Below are 18,848 nucleotides of genomic sequence, written 5' to 3'. Positions count from 1 at the left end.
ATGGAATTGAAAAGGCCTGGATTTGCTGTAGATAATATAGAAAATAAAAAGCAGGATCAGAATGGTGGCAGAAAGAATTGTTCATTTGAGGGAGGACATAGGTCTGCAATTTTCAAGATTTCAAAACCTGGATGGACTCGTTGTGGTATTATTACAACAAAGATTAAAATTGAGCCTGAAATTTAATAGCCAAATCTTGAGAGTTGCAAACTAGTGATATTTGACTATTTAAGCGGTCAGTTGGGCAAAAGTGCATGTGAATGAGTTTGAAGTGCATTATGCAGCCTCCAATACCACCCATATATTGTGGCCGAGTTGGAATCTCCGGATTTCCATGACCCCCATGTTGATTCAACAAGCACACTTCCCTCATAACTGGGGACGGTATAAATGTAGGAAGAGGATTGAGGTGTCTCAGATACCTTTGCATCTGAGGTTGTTTAGAACAGTAGAGCTTTTAGAACCACTGGTTAGGTCACAAAGAAACCTGAAAAACTGAGAGGACCATGTCAGGCGCATGCTCCACTGAGTTTCTGACCAATTTTGGAGACGGGTCCTTAAGCACATATTAGGCCCCTCATTAGCATTTGCAAGGGGGCTGTTAAAGGCGGCTGTCAGGGATGCCTGAATATCGCCTGAGCCAATATGGTGTCAAACATATTTCAGGCACCCTTGGAGTTGGACCCTTTTGTCCCCGTTTCTTGCCAAAAAACAGGTGATACAAGATCCAATTTCTCTCCCTGAATTACTTTTTAAAGTAATTTAAATTGCTTTTCCAGGAAATTTTGGAGTAAGTTTGCAACGCTCAAAACAGCGTCATTTACAGCATAAATCGCCGATCACGATGTTCCAGGAAATTCTGGGCTGACAACTTGCATTGATATAATGGCTATCGTGTAGGTGCTTTACAGGGATATGATTGCATTCATATGGATGTCAAACAGTAGTAAAAGTCAAGAAAGATGATTAAAAGCATGGTCAAAAGCTAAGTTTCAAGGGAGCATTTAAAGGTACTGGCAGAAAGCAAGGCGGAAGGGCATAGGGAAAAATCTCCACAGAGGGGCTGAGACGGCTGAAGGCTTTGGTGGAATAGAGGAAGAGGTCAGAGTTAGAGGACTAAAGGGCATGGACTGGGTCATAGGACTGGAGGAAGTTGCAGAAGTAGGGTATTGGTAAATAAGGATGAGGATTTTGAATATCATGCATTTGAGTAGGGGGAGCTAACGGTCAGTTAGAATAGGAGTGATGGGAGACCGAAACTTAATGAAGATCAGGATGGAAACAGCCGGCTTTTGGACGAATTGGAGTTTGTGTAGGCTGGATAGTGGTCGAGAAGTAAAGTATAAAGGTAATGAAAGCCACAATGTAATGTCAAAGTTACTTAGCAGAAATATAGGTCTACCATAGAATTAAGAGGCTTTAAAGATTGAAATATTCATAAGCTTTTCTCAAACAAATAGTCCTTCAAAGCTCTATGTATTTCAATATTGTGGTAGACCTTTCTACTAACTTATCTGACACTCCAATCTGGCTGCTGTTTGTATACCGTAATCTTAGGGTGCATTTGCACTGCCGTTACAGGTCTGATACTGTTGGCTGTAGTTCAGATTTCAGGCAACCAGTACCCTATTTACAGTGCTTGGCTCCTGTACTTCTGAACTCCTGTTTAGGAGACAGCATGTGCTGAACTCTCTCTCAACAGCTACAGATTTAAATGTTGAGATTTGAGAAGGGAGAATCCCAACTCTTCAAACATTTGAATTGAGGTAAGGTAGGTTTAAAAGGTGCCCAAGAGGACCAATGGCTCCCTTAAGCACTTTGCAAACCAGGTTTGACACCACATTGGATTTACATTCCATGCCATGTCAAAACCAAAGTGTAAACAATTTTACAACACCAAGTTATAGTCCAACAAATTTATTTTAAATTCCACAAGCTTTCGGAGGCTTCCTCCTTCGTCAGGTGAACGGTATGGAAATGACATTTTCGAATCCTTCGCATTTTAAAATCACAGAACAATGCCTGGTGATTACTGCCCGTTGCCAAGGCAATCACAGTGAGCAGACAGAAAGGTGTCACCTAAAAAGGCCACCGAATATGCAAACCCCCCAAAAAAAAAGAGAGAGAGAGAAGGAAGACAGTCAATGACCCGTTATATTAAAAACAGATAACATTTGTTCGCTGGTGGGGTTACGTGTAGTGTGACATGAACCCAAGATCCCGGTTGAGGCCGTCCTCATGGGTGCGGAACTTGGCTATCAATTTCTGCTCGACGATTTTGCGTTGTCGTGTGTCTCTTGGTGTTGTAAAATTGTTTACAATTGTCAACCCCACTCCACATCATGAAAACCAAAGTGATGTAAGACTCCCCCCTCCAGAGAGTCCGTATCTGCTTTGCTCTGGAGTCAGGTTTGACCTCGACTCTGGTTTAACATGCCAGTGTAATATTGATGCAAAGCAGAAATTGCTTCACACTAACGCTAAACTGACAGTTTAAGTGCACCCTCAAAGACCAGAACCAAGCCTTGTGAAAAATTTCATGTAGTTAAATGTTGCCAGTTTTTGCCCACCTGGAATTAAAATTAGTTAATTTTAAACAGAACATCTATTCAAACCAAATTATCTGTGGTGCCTTGAACATTGGGGATGAAATGTGCAAAAGAGGACAGTTTACAGCTCAGATTGTTGATAACTTTCTTAAGTTAAAATCCAATCTGTGTAAACCACCAAAAGAGCTAGTATCTCTTTAGTTCATAAAATGTTCTGCTATTCCTTTCATTTTTTTTTGATATTTCGGATGAATATTATGCAAAGTCCAGGTGTTTAATACAAGTGCCGAAAATATATCTGCAGCTATAGGCTGCCAACAAGGAGACTTTAATGATTTCCTTTGCAGCTTTTGGAAGGAAACATAGCCAGCTTTTAAATTCCAAATATATAAACTATTAAAATCCTGCTTGACTTGTCTGGAAGAAATTAATTAGTGCCCTTACTTCCCATGCATTTGACATTTGTATATATGAACGATATACTACCGGCCGGAATGAAGGATTTTCCTAAGCCTTTAATCTATCATTGCAATAAACATGGGGTATGTCAGCTGGCTAGTTGGCAGCCTATTCCTTAATTATCTGCCCGGTGACTCATCACTGCAGTGCCCTTTCTTGCAATCCCTTTCACAGATTGCCTTGGGCACTATTTTAATCAAATCGGCTTTAAACCCATATTCTTTCATGACTGCTAACATTTTGAAACTCACTAATAAATGCATATTTCTTGCAAATTGGAGCAGATGGCTGCAATCCCATTATTACATTGTTTCCTAATTAAGCATTTTATAGAAGAGAATTCAAAACAATGAGTTGAGATTGCCCAGCACCATCTATCTGGTTCTCATGTCAGTACAGCATTGCTCATGAAGGGTTGATAAGGCTATCACTCAGACTAAACTATTGATCAACAGAAGGAAATTTTCACGTTGTTATAGTTACAAAAATCCAATTATTCCGAGTAAAAGGTGAAAATTAAGACTGTTTATTCTCCAAAAATGGAATATATGCAGTGATCTTTGAAATGCCATTGTATTTGTTAAACAGTCGGAGTAGAACAAGGTTATGTACCAATTTGCAATTTGGAAATTGCCTACAGAGAAGGCAGTGCTTCCACACTGGTCTAAAAATATGCATGTGAAGAATTTGAAAGTTGGGAGCCATGCTTATAAAGCGAGATATTATTGTTGATGCGCTATGCATGGGTAAACTGTACATAACAAAGTTTCTGGGAGGATTTACTCTTGCTGGCTTTCAGTCTATGGGGAAAATTGTGGGATTTCTAATGCAAAGGTACATAGAAACAGGGGTAGGTCATTTAGCCTCTCAAGCCTGTTCCGCCATTGAATTAGATCATGGCTGATCACGAGAGCATTGTGTCTTTTGTCACAATTGCTACTCCTCCTTTCCAATTTACGTGTCCTTTCTGAAGATTCTATAGCCTGGAATATTTAGCTCCCAGTCCTGCCCAGGGATAGCTACTACATCATATCCTTTATGCTGAATTTGTGCTTTTAATGGCTTCTCCATGCAGGTCTCCGGTTAAATAGCAGTCAGGCCTGATGATGTAATCAGAGCTTGATCCACATATTTAAAAAAGAAATCCGCTGCCATCCGGCAGGTAACACCACTTGCCTACTCAGAAGAGCATGTTAAGATCGGAACCTGCCGGATGGCAGTGGGTCCAAATGGGTAGACCCACTTGCCATTTTAACTGTCTACATACCCAATTTCAACCGTGCAGGTTTAAAATCAGCCCTACAATCCTTTTGAAAGAGTCAGAAACAAGACTACTGGTATTAGCAAGTTATATTTTTGACAGAATAGATTTGATGTGCAAGAAAATCCAAAATACTTAAGGTGTGTGTATATATAAAATGAGGATACGTCCTAACCAGCAGTCGTCATCACTTATTAATGGAAATCTAACTTTTATATCCACTGGCATTTCTTCACACGCACATTATAAATACATAATGGGCCAGAAATCGCTCCCGAAATAACGGAGGAGCTCAACAGCGCGCTCAACTTTTAGTGGAAAATTGAAGGAGCAAGTTCTCACGTTTGCACATGTGCAGTGAAACGCCGAACTTTCTCCTAGTGGTTTGCTGGTGATGTGACAGCTTCAAATTAAAGGGACATCGCATGCTGGAATCAGGAAAATCATTGAAAAAGCACCAACTTGCTTATCTGCCCAGCTGGAAAGTAACTAATAACGCCATCAAACAGGCACGCTTAAAAATACCAGGTCCAAACTAAATTTTAACAGCGCAGTTAGTCTTAATGACTGCCAAACAACTAAAAATTAACTTTTAAAAATGTGGAGCCTCATTACTCCTTATTTTAATAGTTTTTGGTCACTTAAAAAAAAAATTTAAAATTTTTAAAATTAAGAATTTTTTTTTACTTTTCCCTTCTGTAACTTTAATTTAATTCAATTATTTTGATGCCACAGTAAGTATATTCGTTAACTTAATTCGCAGGAGCTGCGGTGAGCATTGCCTCGCTGCTCTGCGCAATTTCTGGCCCAATGTTGTGCTGCTCAAGGTTAGCGATATTGCTGCTGGAGAACTGAATGTTTTTTTAAGGTTTAGAATCCAATGTCAACATTGATCACTTCCACTTCAGATATAACTTGAATTCCAGTGTTCCCTGTAGAATACACCAAGGGATAAAATGAAGATTTGAAATAATTGAGATAAATAATATTTGTGGTTTTGAAAAGATATGTGGGGCATATTTTCTTCATGTGTTCTCCATTTTACATTTACATTTAATGTTTTATAGAATTAATGAACAGAGGAGGATATAGCCCAATATTTTAAAATAGTAAAATATTTACTTTGGAAATAATTATTATGCAGTCATGCAGCTTTGCATGTTAATTGTTGCATTTTAAAGTGATGCTGTTAAGTTGATTTTAATTTATTTTAATTTATTTTAATCAGTGTCCAGTTGTTAAACAGCCGAAGGACTACTGTTCAATCTATTGGTCAATTTATCTGGTTCCTCAGCTGCCAGGTGTCTTGAGCAGAATCTATTAGTTTACTCTTCATCTGTTTGTTTTTCATTTGTTGGTATGTTTTTGTAAAATCTATTAATTGAATTCACTGTGTTTGGCCCATAGCTCACCCAGAAGGAAACACTGGTCACCCTTTTTGACAACAGGACCTGGGCAAAGCAAGGAATAGCTGAGGAATTTGACTACATTGGGATTTCAGAGGCCTGGAAGAATCCTCAAGCAAATGTCTTTGTAACCCTAGTAATATTCATCCTGATGAAGGTAGGCCATTACTATTTACTTTTAGAAATAATATTAACAAAAATGGAGCAGCATTGTTTTTTCAGTTCAAGAACAAAACCTTTATTTAATCTTTGATGTCCTGGTTAGTCTTTAAAATGTTGTTTTGGGTACAGTTTGCCATTAGATTTTGTACAACTGAGTGAAAAATAAGGCATTAGTATCACTGTTACATTAATAAAGAAGGTTACATATTGAACCTTAACAGTAAATGTACAGAAATAAGAACCCATTATAAATATACATTGATGATCCTGTGCCCCCTGTTCTTTCTAATTCCTATTTAAATTACATTATAATCCCTGCCTCTGAAAGGATCTTACCTTAACAGACAGATCTATGGAAACAGATAGAAAGATATTTAAAGGTGAAAATGCAGATAGAAAGATTATAAAAAGGTAAATAGGATTTTGTATTTTATATATGAGACACTGAATACAAAAACAAGGAAATGCAATTGAAGTCAATGGGAATCGGAGGGAAAACTCTCCAGTGGCTGGAGTCATACCTAGCACAAAGGAAGATGGTAGTGGTTGTTGGAGGCCAATCATCTCAGGCCTAGGACAATGCTGCATGAGTTCCTCAGGGCAGTGTCTTGGCCCAACCATCTTCAGCTGCTTCATCAATGACCTTCCCTCCATCATAAGGTCAGAAATGGGGATGTTCGCTGATGATTGCACAGTGTTCAGTTCCATTCGCAACCCCTCAGATAATGAAGCAGTCCATGCCCGCATGCAGCAAGACCTGGACAACATCCAGGCTTGGGCTCATAAGTGGCAAGTAACATTCACGCCAGACAAGTGCCAGGCAATTACCATCTCCAACAAGAGAGAGTCTAACCACCTCACCTTGACATTCAACGGCATTACCATTGCCGAATCCCCCACCATCAACATTCTGGGGGTCACCATTGACCAGAAACTTAACTGGACCAGCCATATAAATACTGTGGCTACAAGAGCAGGTCAGAGGCTGGGTATTCTGCGACGAGTGACTCACTTCCTGACTCCCCAAAGCCTTTCCACCATCTACAAGGCACAAGTCAGGAGTGTGATGGAATACTCTCCACTTGCTTGGATGAGTGCAGCTCCAACAACACTCAAGAAGCTCCACACCATCCAGGACAAAGCAGCCCGCTTGATTGGCACCCCATCCACCACCCTAAACATTCACTCCTTTCACCACCGGCGCACAGTGGCTGCAGTGTGTACCATCCACAGGATGCACTGCAGCAACTGTGGGAGAACCTTCACCGCATGGACTGCAGTGGTTCAAGAAGGCGGCTCACCACCACCTTCTCAAGGCCAATTAGGGATGGGCAATAAATGCTGGCCTTGCCAGCGACGCCCACATACCATGAACGAATTTTTAAAAACCAAGGAAATTATGTTGAATTTGTACAAGACACTAGTTGGACCAAGTTCGGAGCATTGTATGAAGTTCTGGGCATCCCATTATAGGAAGGACATGGAAAGAGTACAGTGATGATTCACCAGAATGATACCAGGAATGAATGGTTATAGTTATGAAGAAAGGGTTAAAAAAATGAGAGTTTTTCACTGGAACAGAGCAGTTTCAGCAGGGGTCTAATAGAGCTTTTCAAAAATTCTGCAAGGTTTTAAGGGTAAAAGGTGAAAGATTGTTTCAACTAGTTGGCAAATTGGTAACGAGGGACGGAGTGGATTTTCTACTTAAATCAATGGAAATGAAAATCATATGGTTTATATACCAAGTGGCTGATCCACAATACCAGTTTTACACCCAGATGACAAGCTGAGATCATACCCCTTAGACTCAGGATTAACAGTAAAAGAATGAAGGGGGATGTGAGAAGAATTTTCTCCATTAAGAGGATTATTTAACATGAAATCTTTATCGCAAATAGCCAACAAGACAGAGACCATAACAGAATTGAAAGTAAGAATATTAAAAGATACAGGGTCAGGGTAGAGAAATTAAATGATAGTAGATAGCTCCAGTTGAGGAACTAACACAGGCACTGGTAAGATGGGATGAGTAGCCTCTGTGTCTGTGCTGTAATTCCAATGATTTCATGACCTGGTACAGGCCTTCAGAATAACAAAAGATAATAGATATGGTCAACGATTTAAACATATTCGACAATAATGTTGTGGGACCTTGCTGTGTGCAAATTGGCTGCAGTGTTTCCTACATTCCATAAGTAACTATACTTCAAAACGTACTTCATTGGCTATAAAGCACTTTTGGACGTCCTGGGGATGTGATCAAATGCTTTATAAATGCAAGTTCCTTTCTCTATTCTTTCCTCTCTTTCCTCTCTCTCTCTCGCTCTCGCTCTCTTTTTATCTCTCTCTATAGTTCTTTCCAAATAGTATCTAGTTCAATCACACAAATAAGAACCAGCTCTAATGAATCTACATCAAAACATAGTGATATCAACAGTTTAATGCATTAATGGCCTTCAGATTAACTGTGGCTTTTTAAACAGAATGAAAATTTCCTACTGATTTATTGTAAATAATCTGCTGGCCCTGATTCTTCTTAAGTTATAATGAAATGTACAGCATTAATACTACATTGAGTAGTATATTAAGATAGAAGATTCCATGCCCGAAATGTAAATATGATGTGCAACAAACACACTTACACATGCTAGCAGATGCCCAATGGCATTGCTCACCTGAGTCAGAGGATGTGCTGTTTTATAACAAAAGAGATGTTAGGCCATATAATACACAATGTGTTGTCAGGGCCACTTACAGTGACTGAATAAGCCCAATTATGTTTTATTACACAGTATCCTGAGCTATCAGTGCTTTGGGGATTGAATTCCAAAACTGTTCATTAGTCTGTGTAAACTGAATTGATGGCCTGGATTATTGTTATATTCATAAATGTGTAGCCTTTATTTCATATACATTCCTTTATCTGTGAATTTAATTTTTAACCCATACCTTTTTAAAGCTAAGGGTGAACAGCAGGATGTACCAGGTTGGAGGGAGGTACCTGTTTAGCAGCACTGAAGGGTGATCCTCAGCTTTGGCAGTGGAGGTATGGTCCTGAGATTTGGCAGCACTGGGTAGACCTGCTTCGGGTTTTTAATTGTATTAGTTCTGGGAAATGTGATTCCCCTAAATACATAAAGTTGCACTTTGGGGGAATTGAGCCAATTGGTTCAAATTTAAGAATGCTGAGTGCAAAACACCCTGCAAAAAGAATTTCCTGAGTTTCAACTCTCCTCCCCAGTTCTGTTCCAAAATAATAAACCCTGGATGGATTTTGAATCCAACTACTACTTCTCAGTGTCATTTTTGCAGATAATATTTATATATCTACTGCCTAACTCTCAATGTTGAGAACCTTCTGCGGTTTGTTATTATTATCCCTCAAGATCCATATCCATTAACACCAATCTCATGTAAATTACACATTGAAGACTGTTTGCATCAAAGCTGTCTGGTCACACAAATAAGTAAAAGTAGGCATACTTGCTGCTTCAGTGGCTGCAAGTTCATGGCTTCAATCAGATTGTTCAAATGATTTGTGTCCTAGACAGACGAAAATAGCAATCTAATTTTTTTGTATTAAATATATATGCCAAGATTTGTGGGTGAAATTGATGCGTCACTTTATTAAAAGTGAAAACCATCTTAAGCTGGTGATATTTTTAAGAAGCAGAGAGGTGCCATAATTCAGATAAGGTTTTTTGTTTGCCACGAACAGTTTGAAAAGAGTGCAAACTGGCCAGCAGAAAGTGAAAACGGGTAACTGCTTTAGCTTTACCCATGGAACTAGCAATGATTTGTATTGTTTTTGTACATCAAAGGCACTATATATAAATGCCAGTAGTTGTTGTTACGGAGTCTATTTTTAATTATACTTTCTTCAGTAAGTATTGATGGCATTGGTCTAAAGTATCCTGTAGTATTTCAAATATACTGCCTCCAGTATACTCCTCAAAAGAAACAAAATGATTAATATATTTCAGTAAATGAACATTATATAAGTCTTTGCTCACTCTGGCATTCACAGTATGAAAAGTGCTATTTCCCATTCAAGATCTGTAAATTATATATGATGACCATATTCCCAATGACCATTGATTGATAGTTCTCTTCTAGAAAGCAAATTGTCTACAGCTACCAAAATGTAATTGACTATTAGGTATATTTTAGTACATTTTCACTGTGAATTAAATTCTGCTTTATCCACACAGTACTGTCTCCCCATGAGTTTAAGTCCAGACCAATGCACAATATTAAGGCTACTTTTATACTGGCACAGTTTTAATTCAGATTCCCAGAGACCAGCATCAAAAAACTGTGTGTTTTCCCATCTAAAGCAAGCTCCCTTATCCAGGAACAGACTTGTAGACTCTTTTTCATGGATCTGTGAGTCTGTTGCTGGTTTCAAGGCTTACTTTGCTGTTGTATTGGCTCCTGGGCAGAAGTCTATTGCTCCACTCAATCTGCAGGTTTCCTGGGTTGAGTGCCACCATGCCACTGGTTTCCCGGACTGTACTTTCTTCTGGGCTGGTCTCTGCTCCTGATTTCCTAGGCTTCATTCTGCTGCTCCACTGTTTCCCTGGATCGAATTTCCCTCGACAATAATCACCTCTGCACTCTCAGTCATGAAGTTGTAGTCAAATTTCTTCCAGCTGAACATTGGGGACACCGAAGCCATTATTTTTGGCTCCACTATAATCTCTGCTTCCTTGCTACTGATTGCACCCATCGCTTGCTCAGGCTGAAGTATACCACACAAAACTTTGATATCCTGTTTGATCAAGAGCTGAACTTCAAACTCCCGTCCTATCCATCACCAAGACCACCTACTTCCATCCCTGCAACATCACTTGCCTGCGCCCCCATCTCACCTCTGTTGCCACTGAAACACATCTGTCACCTCTTAACTGGATTTCTCTGATGTACTCTTTGTCAGTCTCCTGTACTTCATCCTTCATAAACTCCAACTTGTTCAAAATTCAGCTGCCCATGCCCCTGTCCTGCATTAAATTCCACTCGCTCACTACTCCTATCCACTCTGAACTACATTGGCTCCTATCCCCCAAAACTTTGAATTTAAATCCTCATCCTCACCACCCAATCTCTCCAAAACCTCACCATCTATCTCTGTAACCCCCTCCAGCTTTACGCTCCCTCCTGTACCCTTCGGTCCTCCAACTTTGACCTTTTGTGCGTCCCCTCCTTCCTTTATCCATCATTGATGGTAGAGCCTTCAATTGCCTCAGCCCTACTCTCTGAAATTCTGTCTCTAAATCACTCCCCTCTCCAAATCTCTTTCCACTTTTAAAAATTTTCTCAACACCCATCTTTTTAATCAAACTTTTGGTAACCTTTCCTAATTCATACCATGACTGGTTATCCATTCCTTTTATTTCTTCTATCATGTTTTTTTCACTTCCTCTGTTTTAAGCACCCTTGCATATTTTGTACATTAAAGACATTAAATAAATGCAAATGTTTGATTCCAGTTGGGATAAATGAGCTGGAGTTAGCAGTGGAAGTGCAGGGATTCAGATCATTGATGCTGGAATCCGAACATAAACAGCAGCAGAGGCTGCAGGAAGCAATCTAAATTTCCATACTTTCTGTTAAATTGTGCTTTCTTGTGTCTAAATTTTAATCTCCCCTTATTATACTTTGTAGGAAGTGTCAATATAAGCTGATCTGCTCCTATTGTGTTTTCTAAGATGAGAAATGCTGTACTACATCAATTACTTTTGCTACTGCCCACTTGATTAATCAAACTTCTCCCAGGAAAATGTCTCAAATGTGTCTCAGCAAAATTACTGGCAGCCTCGAGTTATACAAAATATTCCTTGGGCTACTATTTCATTGATTAATAGTAAATAGATGCACAAAATTACCTCTGAAAGGCCTGACTAGTGTTACTTATTTGAAGAAAAAGTTTGTACTTTATTAAAAAGGGAAGAAAGCCTTAATCTTAGACTATAATTTTAATTCAGTTTTAAGATCAGCTTTGAGATCACCTATTTATTCGTCAATCTTGACTTGGCTCAGGTTCTCAGTTGTATAATTGGGAGTATTTGAGAATTTAAATGTCCTCCCTAAAATGAAGCTAATTATACATGCCCCTGATTTACCGCTAGCTCATACTGACGTCAGTCACAGCAGGGCTGTAACTATCTAATTATTGCAGCCCTAGTATTAATACTCTGTCAGATTTCAGAGCTTGTGTGAAGCAACCCTGCAGGTTGAGCTTATAATTAGACAAGGCTTGAAGCATGAGTTTAAGACCAATAAATGAAAGTAGCTTAACACATGCAGTTATCAAGGACCCCTAACAGGCGGTGAAGTGCTAAGGCTAATTATACAGAAGGACAATATACCTGTTGAAAGACAATATATTTGTACATTAAGAAGGTCCAAATTTAGCATGTGTTGTGGATGGAGTGCAGAAAAATTACACAATTTCACTAATATAGCTGCTCCCATAAAACCACTTAAAATTTAGTTTGCAAAGCATTTATATTTGTAGTTGTTGTATTCACCTTCCCTCTGGAAAACAATATATAATATTCATACAGCATCTTTCATATAGAAAAACATTCCAGGAACTTCGCACAAGCATAAGGAAAAACATACACCGAGATGAAGAAAAAAAGATTTGGAAGAGTTACCAAAAGTTTGATCAAATAGTTAGATTTTAAGGAGGGTCTTAAAGGAGGCGAGGCAGAGGGGTTTAGACTGGAAACTCCAGAGCATGGAGCCTAGATTGCTATATTCACGATCAGCAGTGACAAGGCGAAGGGAGAGAATACACCTGAGGTACAGAGAGTTCGGGGGATTGCAGCACTGGAGGAGATTATAGAGATAGGAAGTGGCAAAGAATTGAGGTGATTTAAACACAAGGAAGAAAATTTAAAATTTGAGGTATTGGGGGACCGAAAGCCAACATTGGTCAGTGAAGACAGGGGTCATGGGTGGGCAGGACTTGGTGCACGATAGTATATGAGCAACAAAGTTTTGAATGAGCTGAAGTTTATGGAGTGCAAAGGATCAGAGGCTGGCCAGGAGTCTAGAGGTGACAAATGCATGAATGAAGGTTTCAGGAAGAAATGACCTGAGGTAGGGCCAAAGGTGGATGATGTTACCGAGGTGGTAGTAGAGGACTTTGTGATGGAAAGTATATGATTTGGGTACGGTAGTGTAGTGGTTGTTACTGGACTAGTAATCCAGAGGCCTAAACTAATAATCCAGAGAACATGAGTTTTTTTTTATTCGTTCATGGGATGTGGGCGTCTGGCGAGGCCGGCATTTATTGCCAATCCCTAATTGCCCTTGAGAAGGTGGTGGTGAACCGCTGCAGTCCGTGTGGTGAAGGTTCTCCCACAGTGCTGTTCGGAAGGGAGTTCCAGGATTTTGACCCAGCAACAATGAAGGAACGGCGATATATTTCCAAGTCGGAATGGTGTGTGACTTGGAGGGGAACGTGCAGGTGGTGGTGTTCCCATGTACCTGCTGCTGTTGTCCTTCTAGGTGGTAGAGGTTGCGGGTTTGGAAGGTGCTGTTGAAGAAGCCTTGGCGAGTTGCTGCAGTGCATCCTGTGGATGGTACACACTGCAGCCACTGTGCGCCGATGGTGAAGGGAATGAATGTTTAGGGTGGTGGATGGGGAGCCAGTCAAGCGGGCTGCTTTGTCCTGGAGCTTCTTGAGTGTTGTTGGAGCTGCACTCATCCAGGCAAGTGGAGAGTATTCCATCACACTCCTGACTTGTGCCTTGTAGATGGTGGACAGGCTTTGGGGAGTCAGGAGGTGAGTCACTCACCACAGAATACCCAGCCTCTGACCTGCTCTTGTAGCCACAGTATTTATATGGCTGGTCCAGTTAAGTTTCTGGTCAATGGTGGCCCCCAGGATGTTGATGGTGGGGGATTCGGCGATGGTAATGCCGTTGAATGTCAAGGGGAGGTGGTTAGACTCTCTCTTGTTGGAGATGGTCATTGCCTGGCACTTGTCTGGCACGAATGTTACTTGCCACTTATGAGCCCAAGCCTGGATGTTGTCCAGGTCTTGCTGCATGCGGGCTCAGACTGCTTCATTATCTGAGGGGTTGCGAGTGGAACTGAACACTGTGCAATATCAGCGAGCATCCCCATTTCTGACCTTATGATGGAGGGAAGGTCATTGATGAAGCAGCTGAAGATGGTTGGGCCTAGGACACTGCCTTGAGGAATGTCCTGGGGCTAAGATGATTGGCCTCCAACAACCACTACCATCTTCCTTTGTGCTAGGTATGACTCCAGCCACTGGAGAGTTTTCCCCCTCATTCCCATTGATTTCAATTTTACCAGGGCTCCTTGGTGCCACGCTCGGTCAAATGCTGCCTTGATGTCAAGGGCAATCACTCTCATCTCACCTCTGGAATTCAGCTCTTTTGTCCATGTTTGGACCAAGGCTGTAATGAGGTCTGGAGCCGAGTGGTCCTGGCGGAACCCAAACTGAGCATCGGTGAGGAGGTTATTGGTGAGTAAGTGCCGCTTGATAGCACTGTCGACGACACCTTCCATCACTGCTGCTGATTGAGAGTAGACTGATGGGGCGGTAATTGGCTGGATTGGATTTGTGCTGCTTTTTGTGGACAGGACATTCCTGGGCAATTTTCCACATTATCGGGTAGATGCCAGTGTTGTAGTTTACTGGAACAGCTTGGCTAGAGGCGTAGCTAGTTCTGGAGCACAAGTCTTCAGCACTACAGCCAGGATGTTGTCGGGACCCATAGCCTTTGCTGTATCCAGTGCACTCAGCCGTTTCTTGATATCACGTGGAGTGAATCGAATTGGCTGAAGACTGGCTTCTGTGATGGTGGGGATATGGATCATCCACTCGGCACTTCTGGCTGAAGATGGTTACAAATGCTTCAGCCTTGTCTTTTGCACTCACGTGTTGGACTCTGCCATCGTTGAGGATGGGGATGTTGACAGAGCCTCCTCCTCCCGTTAGTTGTTTAATTGTCCACCACCATTCACGATTGGATGTGGCAGGACTGCAGAGTTTTGATCTGATCCGTTGGTTATGGAATCGCTTAGCTCTGTCTATAGCATGTTGCTTCTGCTGTTTAGCATGCATGTAGTCCTGAGTTGTCACTTCACCAGGTTGGCACCTCATTTTTAGGTGCTGCTCCTGGCATGCTCTTCTACACTCCTCATTGAACCAGGGTTGATCCCCTGGCTTGTTGGTAATAAGTTGGTTACAAGTTCAAATCCCACCAAGGCGGTTTTAAAAAAATTCTGGAAATAAAAAACTGGTATCCGTAATAGTGATCAGGAAGCTATCAGATTGCAGTGAAAACCCAACTCGTTTACTAATCTCTTGTAGGGAAGGAAACCTGACGTCCTTACCTGGTCTGGCCTATGTGTGACTCCAGTCCCTCACCAATACGGTTGATTCTTAACTGCCCTCTGAAGTGGCTTAACAAGTAGCTTTACCCTCAACATGTCTCGAAGCATACATAACTTTTTAGATATACGTAGGCTATTTTCATGGAGGCTACTGAATCTCTGTTCTCCTTGGGGCTAATAACATACTGAAATACTTTCTTACAGTGTGGAGGTTATTATGGGCAGTCTTGTAAGCAACAGAAATTAAACTGCTCTGAATTGGGCTATAAACACTGCAGATGAAAGGATCAAATAGTTCTATCAGCTACTAACATTTTTTTAAAAATCTATCCCAATAAAGTGTTGTGATGGAAAAGGCCAAGAAAAATCAAAACATTTTGTTCTCCTTTCTCAATTAACTGTCATTCTTTACTGTTGAGTCAAATTCACTCAATGATATGTGAAGCAGTCCCAGAGCATTGTCATGGGAGCAAGCCTTTGTTTTAGTGGTAGCAATCCCGCCTCTAAGCCAGAAGGTGCAAGGTTTGAACCCTGCTCCAGATAATGGAGACCAGAGCTCTGGCTCTGAATTCTGGGTTGACATCCAGTGGTGAGTATAGGTTGCCCACCCCACCATTGTATGGGTTGTGGAAGCCTATAATACTCTTTCGCTGTATAGAACTAACCATCCTACCCTATCAGCAGGTATAAAGATAGTTACGGCCATGAAAGGGGCATTCACGTTGTGGCCTGTCAGATTGTTAATCAGCTTGTGAATCCTTCCACTACTTTACACTATTCTCCAAGGGAAGAATGTGAAGATACAACAACACAGTGACATGGAGTCAGTGCTCCAACGTGTAGTGCAAGGGGAGCCAGCATGCAGACTTAGCCTTGTGATTCTCCGCACGCTGAGTTAGCCTTGACATCAGAAGATGCACGAAACAGAGACCCAGGCACTCCCCACAGTAATTAGCTCAAGAAGAACATTGGCCGAGGGATGGGTATTGGGTGGGTTCTTGAACCACGGACTGGGGAATAGAGCATGGAGGGGGGTAATTATAAAGGGGCAAAGAATATAACTTGAAAATGGAGCAGAAAATAGGTTACCATTTTCCAATTCTAACTATGGATTTGAATCAGCCTAAGGGCTGATTTTAACTCCTGGGAACGATCAGGAATCTTGTGTAGGATATTAACTGCTCACTTGTTTCGGACAAAAAGCAGCAGCAGGAAGGTCAATCTGGGAGGGGGAGTATTGTGAAGGTGTCGTGGCTGGGTGTAGGGTGGAAGAACCAAAGGCAGCAGAGGCCCGGACTGTCCTTGTGTGGCCCAGAGGAGCACTGGTGTTCCTCCTGGTCCTACAAACAATTTTTTTAACTTACCTTAAAGGGACTCACTGGCTTCCCGATGGCTTTACCTGGTGGGGCGGCCACGCCGGGAGCCTTGTCCACCGCCAAAACGGGGTGTTAAAATGGGGAATTGGCAAGAACGGAGCGGGAAATGGAGCCAGTCCATTTGAACTGATCCCCTACTTTCCTACCGATTTGGGAGAGTTAAAATTCCCCTTCTTGTGTCATCCGACAAATTTTGAATTCTAGCAGTTTGCTATATGGAAGCTTCACAGATGAGAAATGCTGCAACTCAGAAAGGCTGTGATTGTATCCACCTTATCCAGCAGTCAGTAGCTCTACTATTATTTAAACAAAGCAGCTCAATTCAGGTGCCAGTCATGGAGAAGACCGTTGCCAATTTGTCCATCTTTTCCATTCCCCCTGCCTCCATCCTGCAGCTAGAAAATCATAGAATGTAGCAGAACAGAAACAGCCCAATCAGCCCATCAAAGCCAGCACTAATGTTTTTTTAAAAAATGAGCTGCCTAGACTCATTCTGACCTATTCACTACTGATACGAGCAACCCTTTTGAAGGAAAAAACCTTTGTGAGTTTCTGTTATGTTGCATGAAAAATGAATTCTATACACTAAGTACTGAGTGTATCTAGTAACATTTTCAGTTATTATATATTACTGTATAGCATAACTACAGAACATACTCTTCAGTGAATTGATCAAAAACAGCTAAAAGCTGACATGGCTCCCTTCTGTTGTATGTTGTATGAATACCACACTGTGTGCTGTAAACCGGTAAGCTTTTTGCTGGCTCCCACTGTATTGTGACAAACTGTTTTAATAGCTTCATAGCAAAAATGCCTGTCTTGTGGTTGCCATCTATTTCCTAAAGCATGCTCGACTCTCTTATCACTGATAAATGTAATTCAGCTACAATGTTATGAAACCTAAGTGGATGTGGCAAATTGTGAAGTATTATATTTAACTCCTTACTAAAGAATTAGTATCTTCTTTTGTTATCCTTCTTTAAGGTAATATCATTCCATCGTTCATTTATTTACAAGGACTATTGATAATCTACTGAATCAACAATGTAAAGCTCCTGTTCGATGTGCGCACGTACACTTAGGATACAAATGCCATTTTCAGCTATTACTTTAATATGTACTACAAGTGAGGCTTACTGTTAGAGCCAAAATCTGAATATACAATATGAAACAAATGATCAGAAGCTTAATGGTGAACACAAACCATCCAGAAAATAAGATTTTTGAGGATATTGTACTCATCATGAAGGACTTGCAATGATAGTAGAATTAAACATGGTCATGACTGAAGAATGCCAAATTTTTAAAGACATTTGAAAGGTGATTGCAGCTATATGTTACTAACTCCACCTTCTCCTCAGCTTTGATTTAGTGAAGGGACAGGCACTGCCTGTTTTTATTTGACTCTGTGAACAGTCTTCTGCATCACTGGGATGATAGTGAAAGAAAATTGAGATTTTAGTATTGGTCTACTTCAAACCCCTTTTTAAAAAAAATGACAACACCTAATTTCAAGGTGTTGTATAAATGCAATGTAAAAAAAATGACAAGTAATCATCAATGTCAACCCATTCTGATTTATTGAAATGTTATTGAACTTGTCCTCTAAAGCCTCCAAAATTCCATAGGAAAATAGTAGTACACAGGACGAGAAAAGACCATTTCCATCCATTGAGGCAGTCCCACAGACTTCTTACCCCACATTATGGGCTCAATTTTCGGACCCCGGAGCCGGCGGTTTCGTGGAGGGGGGGGCTCCAAAAATCGGGGATTCCCGGGGCGGGTCCGGAGCCTGGCTCCAACCCGCCCACTTCCAGGTTCCCCAGTGCCGCGCTTACAGGCGCGCGCAGCCCCCGCGTGCGGGACTCCCACCGGCAATTAATGCCGGCGGGGTGCTACTTAAAGAAATTATTTTGATACTTCTGGTCGTTAGCAGACCTGATTGACATGATATTTTAGGAGGGGTGGGATTTTCATCGCAACTGAGACTGATTCCCGTACTGGGGGAAACGCTCCCAGTTGAAATGGACGTGTTGCAGCCATCAGCCTGTGGCAGCTGCAAAGGTCCATTTGACAGGTGGGGGGTGGGGGGGAGGGGAGACCCTAACTCATTGCAGGAGGCCACTCTGTCACCTTGGACAAAGTTTGGCCTCCACCACCCTCCTCCTAACAATAAAATTCACAAACTTGCACACTTACCCCGGTGTGCAGACACATGTACCTACCTTGCGGACCCCCTCAGATGTACATCTTC

General features: G+C 41.3%; 1 protein-coding gene across 1 annotated transcript in view; it reads left to right on the top strand.

Moving 5' to 3' along the window:
• Positions 1-18,848, top strand: part of LOC137331445 (chloride channel protein 2-like) — a 412,704-nt gene that overhangs the window by 263,873 nt on the left and 129,983 nt on the right. The window contains exon 12 of the mRNA XM_067995242.1: positions 5,677-5,832. Within this exon, the coding sequence (XP_067851343.1) occupies positions 5,677-5,832 (156 nt within the window). The remainder of the gene's footprint in view (positions 1-5,676; positions 5,833-18,848) is intronic.

Source organism: Heptranchias perlo, chromosome 13, assembly GCF_035084215.1.
Source record: "Heptranchias perlo isolate sHepPer1 chromosome 13, sHepPer1.hap1, whole genome shotgun sequence".
In the NCBI taxonomy this organism is placed as follows: Eukaryota; Metazoa; Chordata; class Chondrichthyes; order Hexanchiformes; family Hexanchidae; genus Heptranchias; species Heptranchias perlo.
This window is presented reverse-complemented; position numbering and strand designations above follow the sequence as displayed.